Source organism: Chenopodium album, chromosome 23, assembly GCF_948465745.1.
Source record: "Chenopodium album chromosome 23, dcCheAlbu1.1, whole genome shotgun sequence".
NCBI classification, from domain to species: Eukaryota; Viridiplantae; Streptophyta; class Magnoliopsida; order Caryophyllales; family Amaranthaceae; genus Chenopodium; species Chenopodium album.
In genome coordinates, this window is record NC_137856.1 from 34,202,800 (window position 1) to 34,220,099 (window position 17,300).

A 17,300-nucleotide genomic window follows, 5' to 3' on the forward strand; every position below is an offset into this window, starting at 1 on the left:
TTATGAACCAAATGCACTTAAAATCTAATGTAGAAATAGCCAACCAATCAAATTTTTTGTATTAATCCAAAAACAAGAAAAAAATAAAACAAGATTCTAAGTAATGAAAAAATGAAAGGGGATGATGCTATGAGGGTAGAGAACTAGCTAGCTAACCAATAATAGAATGCTAGACAGTAATCATAGTAGGAACTAATTATCATTAGTGGATTTATTAGCTGTTTTTTATGGTTTATATGCTTCTTGAGTAATGATTTTACCAAAACTTTTGGCAGTGGAATAATAGATCATTAATTTGTCCATTCAAAATGTATATATTTTACCATATTGTTGACATGCATATGGATTCCTATATGATCATATTCATTCTTTGTTGTTGTAAAATTATGAAATATAGGCCAAAATCTATGATTCACCCTGTCATTTGTGGTTCCGACCTATAATAGAATTACAAGTTAATTAAATTTCGCTTAATTTGACAGATCCATATTAACATCTTGAAAATCAACCTTATTGGTAAAATCACTATCACGCGTGTTATAATTGATTTAAATTTTGATCATGGTCTCATGGATACGTTAATGAATTTCTTTGGCGACAGGTTAGCTAGAGATGCCAAAGGAAGAAGGTTAGAAAATTAAAGACTAAATATGACACAGCTCATGTATTGTACATGAGTAGTGCTAAATGTGCATATATGTGTAAAACAAAGGGTAATTCGAAAGGAATAACTAGAGTAAGTACACTTGCTTGACCCCCTATAAATACCAATGAGTTTTCTGAGCAACAAACTCATATTCCCACCTATCATAGTGGACTTTTTGCATCAAAATATAACAACAAAGAGAGCTAATTTACTCATGACAATGAAGCTAACTTTAGCAATTATAGTAGCATGTTTCTTAAGTTCTCACATTGAAGCAGGGCTGCAAGTAGGATTTTATCGCGATGAATGTCCCTTTGCTGAAGCTATAATCAAAGACGAGGTCAAAAAATCCTTTCTTGAAGACAAAGGGATTGCTGCTGGCATTATCAGGCTGCAATTTCATGATTGCTTTGTCAGGGTAATATACATTAATTATCTATATAATACTCTTGCTCTTCATATATACTTCGTATGACATGACATTATGACAATAAGTCAGTATGTACTTGATAATAAATGTATGCATTACTTGTTTTTGTGTGACAACAGGGTTGTGATGGATCGCTTCTGATAGATTCAACCCCAGAAAATCAAGCTGAAAAGGATGGTTCACCCAATAGATCAATACGAGGTCTTGAGGTGATCGACAATGCTAAGGCTAGACTCGAAGATGTGTGTAAGGGTGTTGTGTCATGTGCTGATATTTTAGCATATGCTGCTAGGGACTCTAATGTACTTGTAAGGACATCATTCTCATTTTCTTTAATGTCTGACTCGCTATCAGTTAATACTATATAAGGCAATTAGTCTTATGCACAAATTAAATATTGTTTGGGGAATGTAGTCAGGAGGACTGTACTGGGATGTACCAGCAGGAAGGAGGGATGGCAGGATTTCAAGAGCATCAGAAACTGAAGATATACCTAAACCTTCATTTAACCTCGATCAACTCATCGAATCTTTTGCAAAGAAGGGTTTGACACAGGGTGATATGGTTGCTCTTTCTGGTATGTCTCCATTATTTTTTTTTTCCTATGATCAATTTAGTGTGATCTACATGATTAATTCTTCAACTTTAAGCAGCTTTAATCATGTTTTGACTGAATATATTGAATTATGCGCCTAGAAGAAGTACTTGGTCCTTTTATCTTCTAATCATCTAATGGTCTAACACTTCAAGACGGGCATGTGCACAGACACACTAGTACATGGCAACATAGATATATCAAACAGCAGAGTTTTTAATAGGCAAAAAGAAAAGAAAAGGCCTACTAAAAAAACATGATCTGAACTCAGAAGTGTAATCTAAATCAGCTAATTATCATGACATAATATGTATGCAGGTTCACACACAATTGGTCGGTCACATTGTTTCTCGTTCACAGACAGACTCTACAAATATAACACCAAATCGATGCAGGACCCGAACCTAGATCCACATTATGCACAGCTCCTGAAGATAGAGTGTCCAAGATTTTTGCATGGAATTCTCAACCAAACTTTGGTTGTTGCTATGAACCAAAGTCCATTTTTTATGGACTCAAGCTACTATAAAAATCTTTTCAAACATGCTGGTCTATTTAATTCTGATCAGTCACTCCTGGACAGCCAGACAACTGCTGAACAGGCGGCAGTTTATGCAACGAATGATTTAGCTTGGAAGGTGGATTTTGCTCGAGCTATGATCAAGTTGAGCCAGATTCAAGTCCTGACTGAAAATCAAGGAGAGATTCGCGATAACTGTAGGGTGATTAATCCATAAAAATGAATAGACTATTTGGGCTACATAGCAAAATTTGCTGGTTTTCCTGCTGTTACTGTAACTTTGCAGTCATTAGTAATTTTGAATAAGCCAGAGGCATAGACTAACAATCTCAAATTTTAGATCTTGAAATGAGTAATGTTTGTTAACAACGCGTACCTGTACTGTCTTCATAAATGTTCAGAGTAGAGCTTAAATAAATTCATAAAAATTTAAGAGTTTTACATTTTCATATAAGACACATTTTCTTGGTAAATCATGCATGTGTGAAATGTTATAATGAAACCATATATATGATAACATAACAAAATACATAAACCTTACCAAAAAAAAAAAGAATTACAATGTGACATGCACATTTTTGATGATATTGCTATAATTACGAGAACTTGTGTCCTTCAAAGATCTTGTTTAGCTGCAATTCAGTTACATAATTTGCTGCATACTGCTACTCATGTCTTGGGCTTTCATAATTTAATTATTGGTCAATTGTTCACAATTTCATTGGCGCGTAACAAACCCCATCTCTTTGATATTATTAATGTTATGGTTTAATCAAAGTTATTAAAGCAGTGTTGTTTTCCATAACTTTGTCTTAACTAGCTAGAATTGCCTGATTAAGGGGCTGCCTCATTGGAAGGTTGGTCTGGTGTCTCAATCATATGCAATTTAGTGAAATTTAGCTTAATTACAAGTTTTACTATTAAGTGTAAACAGTGGTAGGGCAATTATCTTACTTGTAAATCTGACACATTCACAAAAATCTAATGCAGAACAACTAACTTAATTAATAAGAGTGCCTCCCCTAATCCGTTTCTTCCAAGCCGGAACACTTTGACTTTTTCAAAATATAAGAAAATTGACATTTTCAAAACATACATTGATTAACCAAACAACATTTTATACATGAAGTAACATTTTTTGTACATATAAAAAGATTAAAGTAGGCCTATAAATAATGCAAAAGTCAAATAGTTGCAACTAAAAAGAAAGCACCAGTTTGTTGATCTAGTAACAATTGCATGCCTAGGGAAAAAAGGGAAATTAAAATTTGAATAGCAAGTATACTCTCTATTATAAACAATTACTAGTGACACAAGTTTTGTAATACAGTAATAACAGGATTATAACTTGTGGTTATAGTTGAAGACAGAAAATATCAAAAGTAACAGATTACAGGGAAAACTATAATTGCCAAATTTGTGCATTTTTTATCCTGCTATAAATCCCTGGCAGTTTGTTGTGTGACAAACTCAACTCCCAATTACCAACAAGGCAACAATTGTGAATACATCACCTTTTATCAAAGTTTAGAAACATAGATAAGAGATTAGAGCAGATAATTTACTCATGGAAATGAAGCTAGCTTTGGCAGTTGTAGTGGCATGTTTCTTAAGCTCACACATTGAAGCAGCACTGCAAGTAGGATACTATCGCGATACATGTCCCTTCACTGAAGCTATTATTTTAGACGAGGTTACAAAAGCTTTTCTTAGAGACACTGGGATTGCTCCTGGCATTGTTAGGCTGCATTTCCATGACTGCTTTGTCAGGGTAAAATATTGCACTCATTATCTTTGTTATTCTTGCTCTTCCTCATATATGTACAAGTATATGACTAGTACGTCAACATATATTGTTTTTGTTACAGGGTTGTGATGCATCAATCCTAATAGATTCAACCTCAACAAATCAAGCTGAGAAGGATGGTCCTCCCAATGGAATTAGTTTACGAGGACTTGAAGTGATTGACAATGCTAAGGCTAGACTTGAAGCTGTTTGTGAAGGAGTTGTGTCGTGTGCTGATATCCTTTCATATGCTGCAAGGGACTCCGTATTATTTGTAAGACCATCAACCAATCTCATATTTTTTTTCTTTTGTTAATAGCTAAATTTTGTACAACAAACTACTTGAGTCATCTCATATTATTGTATTGGCCTTTTTCGGCTTGTAGACTGGTGGACAATACTGGAATGTGCCAGCAGGACGTAGAGATGGTAGGATTTCGAGAGCATCAGAAACTAAGGAAATCCCTGCTCCATTTTTCAACCTTGATCAACTCACTCAATCTTTTGCAAACAAGGGCTTAACACAGGATGAGATGGTTATTCTTTCTGGTATGTCTCTGTTTCTTTTTCATTTGATATGTTCACTGTGATCTATCCTGGGAAAAGAGCAAAAATAACAGTTCAGTATACTTCAAGGCGAAGAAACGAAAAGAAAAAGAAAAACATTGCAATGATTTCTTTAACTTTAATCAGCTATATTCATATGTTTTATCTATATGTATACAGGAGCACATACAATTGGGCAATCACACTGTTCCTCATTCAGCAATAGGCTCTACAACTTTAGCACCATGACGATGCAGGACCCGAATTTAAATCCATTTTATGCAGAGTCCCTGAAGCAACAGTGCCCCATAAATTCTCAAGGAAATGTTGATAAAAACTTGGCTGTTAGCATGAACCAAAGTCCATTTTTTATGGAATCGAGCTATTATAGAAATCTATTTATTCATGGAGGTCTGTTTACCTCTGATCAGGCGCTTCTAGACAGCCAGAAAACTGCTCAAGATGCAGCAGATTATGCAGCAAACGGTTTTGCTTGGCGCAGAGCTTTTGCTCAAGCTATGATCAAGATGAGCCAGATTCAAGTTCTGACAGGAGATCAAGGAGAGATTCGAGCTAATTGCAGGGTGATTAACCCATAAAAGGAATAGACAACTTGGCCACAGAGCAGAATTTGCTGCATTTCCTGCTGTTAGTCTGTTACTGTAATTCTGTTCTTTACTACTTTACTAGTACTGTTCTCTTAAAGCCAAATTCAATCTTCGACTACCAATCTACCATTCTCATAATGTTTTATTTACAGTAAGGATTAAGGAAACCTCTACAACGAGTTCCTGAATTGTCAGACAAAAAAGGATAAGAGTTTCAGAAGTGTCAGACAATATACCCAACCTTTATTTTTATTGTGAATTATGTGATGAAACCAACTGATAAATGAAAAACATTTACATGTATCCTAATAATTAATCCTTATTATACCTGAGTCCTTGTCCAGAAAATTCGAGGAGGCCTCATGTACACCATTTCACCTTAGCTAATGGAACATTGTTCCAACAAGGTGAGTTTTGGTGTAGCTGTAAGTTTCAACTTGGAGGCCTCAAGCTCCAGTGTGATGTTATAACTTCTTTAAAGAACAAGTTAAAGGTTACATACTATGTTACTCGGACTCTTCATTATACCTCAAAGATCCATGTTGAACACTAAACAGCCCAACATGGTTATTAGCACTTCAACACATTTGATTTGCACCAATATTTAAATAGTCGAGCTAACACTGACAGTTGGACACACACCCGTGTCTGATATGGAGTTTTAAGTCCGAGGAATATACATTAAATGTTTACGTATACTTACAGGCCTTAGACAATTCAGGGTATGTTTGATACTCCTGAGCAAGCCCCCACTACAGCAATGGGAATACTGTCATGCATTGTGTCATATATTGCGTTCTGAAAAAGGATTTCTCAAGTTTTGACCTTGATTAGTCATTTACTTATTTATCTAATTATCTTCTCAAGTGACATTTAAGTTTCCTAGCATCACAGTCCATCAATCTAAACTTTTATTTGCTGCAGAAGTAAAATATACAATTAGTCAAATATTAGTGGTAAGTTTACAGGTTTAAGATTAGATAGAAGACAAAGGCGGCGTAACTCTGGAGCACAATCAAACTTACTTGGTATTAATCTTGTTAAGTATTCCATATCAATCTTCAGCTGCAATGCTCCACAGTCCTCAGTTTTCCACCACTCAAATCAATACACAGTGGACACTTCCTGACTGATCCATAAGCGAAGCCACTTTTTACGGGTCAATAACATTAATTAGCACTTACTTAGCAAGGAGTGCCTGTAAATGACCACAATCAAATAAATAATTGTAGGCCTAACCAATCCTCTTTGTCTTATCTTCCAAATTGTCTGTAAACATCAAAACACTAATGAATCATGACAGTATACTACTTCTGTATAACGCACTAAGAATTAAGATCATGGAACATTAAATAAACTAAGATTATTAAACTTGTGGCGCGAATATATAATATTATATTGTCTCTCTTTGACTATAAAAGTCCCTTCAAAGGTGCACAAGATCTTCAGAGTAAGTAAACAGACATTGTCAGAAGTATCAGTACAGAAAAAGAAAGATGAGTCAAATTAGGAAATGTCTTCAATTTTCAATCTTGGTCATGTTAAGTCTTACCGGCTTCTTAGAAGCACAACTTCAACGAGGGTTTTATATGCAGTCATGCCCTATGGCTGAGTTCATCATAAAAAATGAGGTCCGAGAAGCATTTTTCAGTGACAGGGGATATGCTGCTGGCCTCGTAAGGCTGCATTTCCATGACTGTTTCGTTAGAGTAAGTTACTAATAATCTGACTTTACAACTTTTGCATATTTTTTTTGCACCTTCCTAGTTTTGTGCAGCAGCCACTTATTACAAAAGCCAAGTTATAACCGAAAATTAGTGGGATTTTATTCCTTAATCTGTGTGTCTTTTCAATAACCTTCCTAGCTAAATTCCAAGGAAACAATCATTAAGTTGGTATAAGCAATTATATATTTAATTATCAAAAGGACTAAAGTCTACAAGCTAAACCAACTTCCACTGATTGAACGCATTTCTTCCAGAAACTTGCAAGAAAAAGTGCCATGCTTTAAAGGATAGTTTGGTGCATGACTGAATGCAGGCCTATATTGCATCAGTAACTCTTAATGTTTCCACTTAAAGCTAATGTTCTACTCCGTAGTAGTTAATGAGATTTATACTCATAGGTATAGTATACACGATAATAATCTAACAAAATTTGTTATGTTACTTGTAGGGATGTGATGGATCAGTGCTCTTGGATTCAATTCCAGGAAACCCCACAGCCGAGAAAGATGCACCAGCTAATAATCCTAGCCTGCGAGGGTTTGATGTCATCGATAATGCCAAGGCTAAAATTGAAAATATGTGTCCAGGAGTTGTGTCCTGTGCTGATATTGTAGCCTATGCTGCTAGAGATGCTGTTGAAATGGTAACTAAACTAAAGACAAGGAAGATTTCTTATTTCATTCGTCTTAATATATATAAACATAGTATAACACATAGAAAGTTCTGCCAAGTTTGGCTGTAAGTTTGATGTTGCAGCAGCAGTAGTAATTAACTGGTATGTTTGATCATTTATGTAGGCAGGAGGATTTGGCTATGATGTTTATGGCGGAAGAAGAGATGGTAGTATCTCCCTAGAATCAGACATCAGGAAGAACTTGCCTCCAGCATTTGGCGACGTTGATCTACTCACTAAAATATTTGCCAGCAAAGGATTAACACAAGAAGAGATGGTTATTCTATCTGGTAATGAATTAACAAATTTTAATTTTACTTAATACTTTAGTGCTTTCTTTTTCATATGTTACTCAAAATCTTGTGCAAAAGAAACTGAAACAGGAAGATAAGCCTCAAGGCTTTGTAACTAATCAATTACTTGATAAATTTCCGGGGTGCAGGGGCTCATACCATAGGTCGCGCTCACTGCAATTCCTTCAGTGATAGGCTATACTCTTTCAACTCAGCATCAGGACAGGATCCAAGTATAAGTGCCGCTTATGCAGCTCAACTGCAGAGGCAGTGCCCATCAGTGAACTCAGATACCAGTACTGTGGTTCCAATGGATCCTATCAGTCCCTTCACAGCAGATACTGCTTACTACAGAAACATCCTGAATAACCGCGGCCTGTTTACATCAGATCAAACACTAGCTTCAGACCCTGTTACTAAAGATCTAGTTACCCAATATGCAAGAAATCCTGGGCTTTGGGGAAGGAAGTTTGCTGATGCAATGGTGGCCATGGGTCAGATCGACGTCCTCACTGGTGATGAAGGGGAAATCAGAATCAATTGTAGAGTTGTTAATTAATCAAATGGAGATGTCTAGATTGTGCTAGGTGCTGAAATCAATAAAAATAAAAGTAATACATGGCTTTGTAGATTACAGGCTTACAGCAATAAAATTGTAATGGTTGTATATGTTTGATCTAGTACCTCAAAGCTATTGTTATTTAAAATTAGTGACACTATCTTAACTACTACTAGATTTTCTCAACTACTACTACTGAATATTCTAAATTTTGCTGACTTTCTGAGTATTAACTATGCATTCATTTCAAAAAATAGTTGCTAAATCAAGATTAAAAAAGATCTTTACTTTAGAAAAGTCAATAAAAACCCCCTGCTTCCCCTCACCCATAGTTTTGGCTCAGTAACTATTAGAACTTCGAATTGTTCGGAAGACTAGGAAATAGAAGATCGGATATTTCTTTTAGATAGGTAGGTAATAATACCACTTTCCTACTAGATATTTTTCAACTGAACCTCAAGGAAACAACATGGTAAACATAGTATACCCAATGAAATACGTAGTACAAGAGTGTTAGGCTAAATCAATCTACAAGAAGTTTGTGTATCGGTTTTTCACAAAACTTGAACAAAATCCGCCTTACTAATTTATGTCAAGTGCATGATACATCCTCTAAGAATAATGTGAAAGGGAGTTATTTCAACAAGAGATACAATTTGCTATATAATTAATAAGAATATGGTTTTTCACTAATTAAAAGATACTTATAGTAAATCATTATAGACTTGCTACTTGTATCACTTTACACTTTTACAGTACATTGTAAGAATCAGACGAAATCATATTAAATTAGAAAAGAAAGTTTCAAGCCATACCATATATTTTTTTTACCATCTTCTTGTTACTATAATTTCGTAGTAATAAAAATATGATAAATAGAAAATTCTAACAAGATCCAATTCAATTTAGATAAGTTCAAATAAAATATGAACACCTTATTTCAAATTAAAAGAACATGCATATTGTTAGCTAGCTCATGAATTCAACCAGGTCACCACACCCTTTCCAAAGTTAAGTTAAACAAAGGCAACTACGACGCCTCTAATCAAGTGGCGGCCAGAACTTCCACCTTAAACTAAGGCAACTGTTGAAAAAGTGTTCAAACACACAACAACCAGTTGAAAAACATGACTACAGTTTATGAGATCAATGCTTCCACTAACAACTATATAATTAATTACGTATTAATTCAGGTCACGTTATCTAATACGAAGTATTTATACTAATAAAGTATTATACTGCATTAGGTAGTTCATACCCCCACTCTAAGTAAATGACAAAACCTACCACTAATTGTACTAATTGCACATGTTTCATTATCATTATTACAGAATTCTGTCCATTTTCTTAAGTTTTATTAATGATAGTAGTATGAGTAGATTATCACTAGGGAAATTATCATCTAAACTGTAAGCATGAAAGTTTGGTCTGTTGTAAGTACTTCTTACAGAAAGGCGAACATTTCATCATCAAAGTACATAATATCAAACTCTATGAACCTATGATAAAGCATGGTACTTAGTTGCATTATCAGCTTTCCCAACGAATACTAAGTTGACACGGTGGAGATTCAGCTGTCTTTGCTCGTGTCTTTGTGAGGAATAAGTGACATGATCTTAAAATGCAATCTTGTTAGGCATAAATAAATGCCATAACTAAAACACTATAACTGTATAGTAGCTTGTATTGATAGTCTAATATTATGAACGATGTAGTGATCCTAAATTATCTGATACTTCATAAACTTTCTGATGATCAACTAATCCATCGTAGTTTTCGAAAGGATAAAGACTTTCTAACAAGTTTTTGACAGGTAAAACATTAACAAATAGGTATAGATGTGTAGAAGACAACCATGAACTTAGGATTACGTTTTTCCTTATCAATAACCCTCTTCAGAGCTTTCACTTTTCAATGCACTTAGGGCCTGTTCTCATACGTTGAAATTCAGTTCAGCTCAGTCAGCTCAGCTCAGTTTAGTTCAGCTCCTGATTTCCTTCTCTTATAAAACATTCATTTCAGTTCAGTTCAATTCAGTCAATGAGAATAGGCCCTTAGTCATTAATCACCACAGCAGTAAAGTAGGATGAAATATACTATTTCACAATGCTCCAAATCACCCAATAATGCAGTAAACACCATAAACAGAAAAATAATTCCGCCATTTCCATCCTATAGGACCAAAATTTCCAGGAAAAAATTTATGGAGCCTCATCTATCTCCACTAAGTTTTAATCTACAAGAAACATCCTGTGAGAAAATACCTTGTATCGACACTCGTTGCTGACTGTCTATTGTTTAATTGCCCTTAGATTGTGCCATAAAAAATGAGAGTTAACAATGAAATGCCTAATTTGAATAGCATACAGTGACAGCGACAACTTAATAATACCAGAAAATCAGCACTATTTGTCCTAAAATATACCTCATTCAACTAATACCGTTGGCTTCTTATGCATCCGAAGTCAATATAAGTAGGAATAACCGCTTTAGGGGTGGGCTAAATAGTGCTTATCATCGCGTATTCCATAACCAAAATGAATAAGACAGGTCAGTAACTATCAGGAAATTCTAGTTTGTGTTTTCTTCTATCTAAAAATGCCATGTTGCAGATTTAAATAAACCCATCATACTGTATCACGACGCACTAATTAGGATGTACAGCATTTTATATTCCTTGTTTTCAGCTATAAAATGGTTTTTACTCCATGTTTATGTTCTTTAAGAAGAAAAAAAAATAGTACATTAAGACAGAATGAACCTAAAAATGAACATTCATTCTTCAATAAAATTTGTTGTTCTGTTTTTGGCTTTCTCTTGTCTAAGTGTTCAGCTAGAAGCACAGCTTCGAGTTGGATTTTACTGCGACTCATGTCCATCAGCTGAGCGCATTGTCAGTGAAGAAGTGACGAAAGGATTTATGAATGACAGAGGGATTGCCCCTGGTCTTGTCAGAATGCACTTTCATGACTGTTTTGTTAGAGTAAGTTAAATATCTTAATCAATGTTATCTGTTCTTCAGTAAACTACAGTACAAATCTAAATTTTCCTAAGCAAGTTTTCTTTCTGATCTTTTCAGGGGTGTGATGGATCTGTTCTCATTGACTCTACTTCTGCAAACAAAGCCGAGAAGGATTCACCAGCAAACAATCCAAGTCTTCGAGGGTTTGAAGTCATCGATAATATAAAAACTAGACTTGAAGCTGAATGCAAAGGGGTAGTATCATGTGCAGATATATTGGCTTTCGCAGCTAGAGACAGTGTAGCAATAGTAAGTAGAATTTTGTTTTACCGATAAGAAATACAGTATATAAGCTTGGGTAGAACAAATTTAACTCTAGCTGTTACCTGCTGCTACTGCATAACTTTGTTTCGCAGACCAGAGGACAAAGATATGAAGTTCCATCAGGAAGAAGGGATGGCAGGGTCTCTTTATCTTCAGAGGTGCTGCAAAACGTCCCAGGATTCACATTCAACGTTACTCAACTTACACAGAGTTTCGCAAACAAAAATTTGACACAGGAAGAAATGGTCACCTTGTCAGGTATCAGCTTTTTAGCATATATACTAAATTTGACCATTTGTTGCATAACTCTTCAAATTATCAAACTCAACTTTCAAGGATAAATGTAAGTATATGACAGACTATATATAGCGCTAAGAAAATAAGTTATGTTTCCATATAAGGGTCTACAAACAGCAATCAGCTGTTCAAGTAGTTGTCATCAGTTTCATTAACTACTAACCAGCCAATAATTGAGAAATTAGGCCATGAGCTCTTTAACTTATAAGATTATTATGGTTCATTAGATATTAGATTTATTCAGTAAAAAAATAAATTTTGACAAGTCAAAATCAGATTTAACAGCAAATGACACACTACTGAATCAAAAACATCAGCAATTCAAGTCAGCAAAAACTAATTATTCAGGTGACAGGACCTTTGCTGTAAGTGGTTAGTTTAACAATTAGAATAACTGGTAAAAACTACAAAGACGAATCCATTTGGCATATCATATCAGGATTTTACACTATCACAAAGATCGAATTGGTGTTTATACTGCTAGGTTTTCAAATTCATTATTCCATACACGAGTTTGTTTTCTTTGATGGGACTAATACCTCAACATGTCTCTAGTATTAACTCTATTAAGAGCCTAAATCACCTCTCACAAGTCTAATATTGATCACAGGGGCTCATACAATCGGACGGTCTCATTGCACATCCTTCAACAATAGGCTATTCAATTTCAGTGGAACAAATGGGCCAGATCCCACTCTGGATTCCAAATATGCAGGACAGTTGCAGCAACAGTGCCCACAAGGAAGCACAAATTCTAGCATGGTGGTTCCAATGGACCCTCGTAGCCCATTTATCGCAGATGTAAATTATTACCAGGATGTCTTAGCCAACAGAGGCCTGTTTACCTCTGATCAGACATTGTTGACAGACTCCAACACAGCTAATGAGGTGAATCAGAATGCAAGGAATCAGTTCTTGTGGATGAGAAAGTTTGCAGCAGCAATGGTAAACATGGGTCAAATCGAAGTTCTTACTGGTACTAATGGAGAAATTCGGGCAAACTGTAGGGTAATCAATTAAGAAATATGGGTTTATTCTCCTTGTCAAGAGATCAGACTTACTGAGTCTTAGCTAGAATTAACTCATATTTGTTTGTGTCATTGGAAGGATAATTTTCTATCTCAAACATGTGTAATTTGATAAATTATATCTTGGAAGTCTTATTTATAGATGAGAATAGTGGAAGATAAAATTACTATGAACCTGAAATACTGAGGAAAACAGAAACAGATAATCAAGTACCCCTAATAATATTTTCAACATGATTGTAATTGAGTTTGAATCAAAACAAAATAATATACTCGTAAGTCATGACTTATGTAATTGAGTTTCTATTTACATGACAATTGACACCAATCAACAAACCCCTCACCAGGGCAATGGCAGCAACCTAGTGTACCGTGTAATGTTATGTTTTAGATATGGATCCCTTCCCCCGCTTTTATCTTTCCTTAGACTGGCAAACTCAGTTTGCCTAGCATCAGAGTCCACGAATCTAAATTAAAATTCCATTTATTTAACAAGAACAGAATCTTGAAGAATGGTTGTTTTTAGCTGATGGAGCCAGAAACTAGCATTAAAAGTTTAAAACACTGGATAAGCTAACAACAAAACTGCAAAAATTCTTCATGGTGCAGTAGCTAATAACATAGGTTATGCTCACTGCACCTCCTTCAGCAAAAGGCTGTATGCACAGGATCCCAGCATGAACTCTTCATATGCAGCTCAACTGGAAAAGCAGTGCCGATTAGGGGATGCTGGTGCTAACATTGTAGTTTAATGAATCCTAAAAGGCCGGCAATTTCTGACTCTGGATGCTACTGTGACTCCTCAACAAGACAACAACCATGGCTTGTTCATAACAGATCAGACTCTCGAGTCAGACACTGCTAAAACAGGCCTAATAGCCTAGTATGCCCGGAATTCTTACTCCAGGAATGAAGTTTGGTTGTGCTATGGTGAGGATGGGGCAGATTGATATTCTTACAGGCAATGAAAAATAATCTGAAGAAATTGTAGGGTGGCTAACTAAATAAAGATGTGGAAGTTGCGCTAATCTGAGCTAAAAGCAACAATATGACGAATATGATAATGACTATAAAAGACAGATTTTAATGATTGCAAAAATGGCTTTACAGCACTAAAATTACTGATATCATATCATGTGGCTTTACAGCAATAAGTTGTCTAATGTCACATGATATGCCTTTAGAGATCCAAATCCTCAGTAGCATATATTCCGTATATCTCAAATCGCAAGTAAGGTTAACTACCTTATTTGCTACTCATTGTCAGAAATGTATCCGTATCAAAATGCAATAATGTTACACAAAAGCCAACTACAAAGAGCTTAAACAGGACATTGAACTTCCCACCTTATATTATTAACATGTATTCAAAGTATGCTTAAAAAGACAGCAAACATAATTCTTACAAAGTACTTAGTAGTAAGCATTAAATCAGATAATGTTTTGTCTAATGTAATAGATAGATAAAAGCATACCCCCTCATCAAATGATTTGACAGATTGTGACACTTCAGCAAGTATTTCATCAGTATAGTATTGTATTGTGTTAAGATCGTACCTGTAATCAATAGAGTAGACAAGTACGAGCTCAGGAAATACTCGTAAATGGGATCCAATCTAAGGTGCTATGTCTAGAGAGATAAACATTCAACACAGCCCATAAATTGGTTTATAAACCAGTAGGTCCAGTACACAGGACACTGCTGGTGTGATACAAGCTAAACCTTTTTTTTTTTCAATTCTGTTTATATTTTTACAAATACGCCCCTATGGGAGGATAAGTACAGCTACTTTCAAGTAAACAATCAGTTATGTGCTTCCATGCCTTCATAGTAATTAGGAGTATTGTCTTTATCACTGTTCCGAAATCCGAACCCCCAATAATGCAATGTTACCATTTAGAAGAAAAAAAACCTTCCCCTTCCCAGTTTCCATAGGACCATATTACACCCTTTCCCCCAAACAAAAAAAGGAGTCTTACCCAACTTTCCTAGATTCTAACCAAAACAAAGCATCCTTTGTACATACACTTATTGTTAACTCTAGTATTCTCAGCCTAATAGTCATAATACTAATGAGAGCAATGCATGTTTGAATGGTACACTGACAGGTTAACTATACCAGAATATCAAAGCTAATTGGTCCCATAGTACTCAGTTCAACAGCTATCATTGGCATCTTGTGCACTGAAGTCAATAGAATCAAGGCATGCCTACTTCAGGGAGCTCATACAATAAGCATATCACATAATCCATAACAAAAATTAATAGACAGAATAATTACAATCAGAATCATTGTAATTGTCTTTTTCCAACTAAAAGTGTCATGTGCTCAAACTAAACAAAGCAAATGTGCTGTCTAACAACACACTAATATGTTTTTATTTCCACTTATAAAATGGGACAACTGTGTGTTTAGGTTCTCCAAGGTTGAAGCAAAGTAAAGAATGAATCTAATGATGCCCCTTCATTCTTCAATCGTCTTTCGTGTTCTGTTTTTGGTTCTTTCTTGTTTAAGTGCTCAGACAGAAGCACAACTTAAAGTCGGGTTTTATAGTGAATCATGTGAATCTGCAGAGCGCATTGTGAATGAAGAAGTTACGAAAGGGTTCATGAAAGACAAAGGAGTTGCCCCCGGTCTAGTCAGAATGCACTTTCATGACTGCTTTGTCAGAGTAAGTTGGTTGAAACTTTTACTGTATTGTTGATTCGATTAATTATGAATATTTCCCTAAGTTCCCTCTCTTCTGATACCAGGGTTGTGATGGATCCATTCTCATTGACTCCAATTCCTCAAACACAGCTGAGAAGGATTCATTTGTAAACAATCCTAGCCTTCGTGGATTTGAGATTATTGACAATGCAAAGACTAGACTTGAAACTGAATGCAAAGGGGTTGTATCATGTGCAGACATTTTAGCTTTTGCAGCCAGAGACAGCGTAGTAATAGTAAGTAAGAATTTTTATTTATTTACCAGAGAACAGTTAATTTTGTAGTCTGCTGCATAACTTTAATCAGATTCACAGACAAACGGGCCAGTTTATGATGTTCCGGCTGGGAGAAGGGATGGAAGAGTCTCTTTAGCTTCAGAGGTGCAACGAGACATCCCTGGACCTTCACTGAATGTTGACCAACTTACACAGAGCTTCGCGAACAGAAATCTGACACAGGAAGAAATGGTCACCCTATCAGGTATTAATATCATAGAGAGGGTGAATTCATCTTTAACTTAGGTTAGACTTTCACACAGAAACAGCCAGGCCTTCTGCTTTCAGCTAGAATTTACCAATGCTCAGATTGCTCACAGAATAATTTACTATTCAGTTAAGAGTTATAGTCCCGAACAAAGTAGTCAAATGATGTCTTCTATCTAAATGTCCTAATAAACAGCTTTTAGTTTTCAAGCAGAACCAACAATTAAATGATGTCTTCGATGTTAGCTATCCAGTAATAGACTAACTAATAAAATCCAAATCGATTTTAGCTAGTCATGACAGTTTTTGAATAGCTATCTACAAACACAAAGGTCGAACTGGGTTCTAGGTTAAAATTCATCCAATTTATACCAAAGTTCATTTGCCTTGAGTAAGTTATGAACAGTTGAGCTTGAACACTTGAACCTAAGTCCCTAATCTATTGAGGACCTTCATCTGACATCAAATTTCATGAATTTACTCTTGAACACAGGCGCTCATACAATTGGCCAGTCTCATTGCACATCCATCATGAACAGGCTATACAACTTCAATGGCACAAATGGGGCAGATCCTACTCTGGATTCTAAATATGCAGGACAATTGCAGCAACAGTGCCCGCAAGGAAGCAAGGATTCTAGCCTAGTCGTTCCAATGAACCCTGGTAGCCCATTGGTCACAGATGTAGGCTACTACCAGGACATCTTAGCCAACCGCAGCTTGTTCACATCTGATCAGATCCTCTTGACGAACTCCAACACAGCTAGTGAGGTGAATCAGAACGCAATGAGTCAGTCATTGTGGATGACAAAGTTTGCAGCAGCAATGGTTAAGATGGGTCAGATAGATGTTCTTATTGGCATGTCTGGTGAAATCCGGACAAACTGTAGGGTGATTAATTAGGAAAGTTTACTTTATATTTATATTCTTTGTAATCAGGAAACTTACTGGTTTGATAGTATCAGTAAATTATACGGTTTAGCAATTACTCAATAAAATGTAGACACATTAATCCAAAATCTGTCTAGTTATTAAAGTGTTACTCGTATTCAATTGTTTATATTCCTTGTTCCATAGATACACCTTGAACAACTGGTCAACCAACTAGTAATT

The 17,300-nt window shown here is 35.5% G+C and overlaps 5 protein-coding genes across 5 annotated transcripts; all 5 read left to right on the forward strand.

Moving 5' to 3' along the window:
- Positions 1-866: 866 nt before the first annotated feature.
- Positions 867-2,408, forward strand: LOC145606589 (peroxidase 5-like). Its single transcript, XM_081662380.1, has 4 exons — positions 867-1,064; positions 1,196-1,384; positions 1,491-1,653; positions 1,990-2,408. The coding sequence occupies exons 1-4, from the start codon at positions 867-869 to the stop codon at positions 2,406-2,408; spliced, it is 969 nt and encodes a 322-aa protein (XP_081518506.1).
- A 1,347-nt stretch (positions 2,409-3,755) lies between these two features.
- LOC145608818 (peroxidase 5-like) lies at positions 3,756-5,233 on the forward strand. Its single transcript, XM_081664413.1, has 4 exons — positions 3,756-3,962; positions 4,060-4,251; positions 4,364-4,526; positions 4,704-5,233. Exons 1-4 carry the CDS (start codon positions 3,759-3,761, stop codon positions 5,120-5,122), a joined length of 978 nt encoding a protein of 325 aa, XP_081520539.1. The 5' UTR covers positions 3,756-3,758; the 3' UTR covers positions 5,123-5,233.
- Positions 5,234-6,627: 1,394 nt separating this feature from the next.
- On the forward strand, positions 6,628-8,383 carry LOC145609302 (peroxidase 5-like). The gene is made up of 4 exons (XM_081664817.1): positions 6,628-6,840; positions 7,307-7,501; positions 7,656-7,821; positions 7,974-8,383. The coding sequence occupies exons 1-4, from the start codon at positions 6,628-6,630 to the stop codon at positions 8,381-8,383; spliced, it is 984 nt and encodes a 327-aa protein (XP_081520943.1).
- A 2,746-nt stretch (positions 8,384-11,129) lies between these two features.
- Positions 11,130-12,986, forward strand: LOC145609146 (peroxidase 5-like). The gene is made up of 4 exons (XM_081664699.1): positions 11,130-11,366; positions 11,463-11,654; positions 11,762-11,927; positions 12,577-12,986. Exons 1-4 carry the CDS (start codon positions 11,139-11,141, stop codon positions 12,984-12,986), a joined length of 996 nt encoding a protein of 331 aa, XP_081520825.1. The 5' UTR covers positions 11,130-11,138.
- Positions 12,987-15,437: 2,451 nt separating this feature from the next.
- Positions 15,438-17,170, forward strand: LOC145606630 (peroxidase 5-like). The gene is made up of 4 exons (XM_081662438.1): positions 15,438-15,667; positions 15,750-15,941; positions 16,020-16,185; positions 16,681-17,170. Exons 1-4 carry the CDS (start codon positions 15,440-15,442, stop codon positions 17,088-17,090), a joined length of 996 nt encoding a protein of 331 aa, XP_081518564.1. The 5' UTR covers positions 15,438-15,439; the 3' UTR covers positions 17,091-17,170.
- Positions 17,171-17,300: the final 130 nt, after the last annotated feature.

What these genes read in the sequence shown, in the direction of transcription:
- LOC145606630 (XM_081662438.1), top strand. Translation starts at nt 15,440, where the DNA reads ATGAATCTAATGATGCCCCTTCATTCTTCAATCGTCTTTCGTGTTCTG. An exon ending in TTCATGACTGCTTTGTCAGA is followed by an intron (nt 15,668 to 15,749) that starts GTAAGTTGGTTG and finishes TTCTGATACCAG; the next exon opens with GGTTGTGATGGATCCATTCT. An exon ending in CCAGAGACAGCGTAGTAATA is followed by an intron (nt 15,942 to 16,019) that starts GTAAGTAAGAAT and finishes TCAGATTCACAG; the next exon opens with ACAAACGGGCCAGTTTATGA.
- LOC145608818 (XM_081664413.1), top strand. Translation starts at nt 3,759, where the DNA reads ATGGAAATGAAGCTAGCTTTGGCAGTTGTAGTGGCATGTTTCTTAAGC. An exon ending in TCCATGACTGCTTTGTCAGG is followed by an intron (nt 3,963 to 4,059) that starts GTAAAATATTGC and finishes TTTTTGTTACAG; the next exon opens with GGTTGTGATGCATCAATCCT. An exon ending in CAAGGGACTCCGTATTATTT is followed by an intron (nt 4,252 to 4,363) that starts GTAAGACCATCA and finishes TTCGGCTTGTAG; the next exon opens with ACTGGTGGACAATACTGGAA.
- LOC145609146 (XM_081664699.1), top strand. Translation starts at nt 11,139, where the DNA reads ATGAACCTAAAAATGAACATTCATTCTTCAATAAAATTTGTTGTTCTG. An exon ending in CTAGAGACAGTGTAGCAATA is followed by an intron (nt 11,655 to 11,761) that starts GTAAGTAGAATT and finishes TTTGTTTCGCAG; the next exon opens with ACCAGAGGACAAAGATATGA. An exon ending in AGAAATGGTCACCTTGTCAG is followed by an intron (nt 11,928 to 12,576) that starts GTATCAGCTTTT and finishes TATTGATCACAG; the next exon opens with GGGCTCATACAATCGGACGG.
- LOC145609302 (XM_081664817.1), top strand. Translation starts at nt 6,628, where the DNA reads ATGAGTCAAATTAGGAAATGTCTTCAATTTTCAATCTTGGTCATGTTA. An exon ending in TCCATGACTGTTTCGTTAGA is followed by an intron (nt 6,841 to 7,306) that starts GTAAGTTACTAA and finishes TGTTACTTGTAG; the next exon opens with GGATGTGATGGATCAGTGCT. An exon ending in CTAGAGATGCTGTTGAAATG is followed by an intron (nt 7,502 to 7,655) that starts GTAACTAAACTA and finishes TCATTTATGTAG; the next exon opens with GCAGGAGGATTTGGCTATGA.
- LOC145606589 (XM_081662380.1), top strand. Translation starts at nt 867, where the DNA reads ATGAAGCTAACTTTAGCAATTATAGTAGCATGTTTCTTAAGTTCTCAC. An exon ending in TTCATGATTGCTTTGTCAGG is followed by an intron (nt 1,065 to 1,195) that starts GTAATATACATT and finishes GTGTGACAACAG; the next exon opens with GGTTGTGATGGATCGCTTCT. An exon ending in TGATATGGTTGCTCTTTCTG is followed by an intron (nt 1,654 to 1,989) that starts GTATGTCTCCAT and finishes ATATGTATGCAG; the next exon opens with GTTCACACACAATTGGTCGG.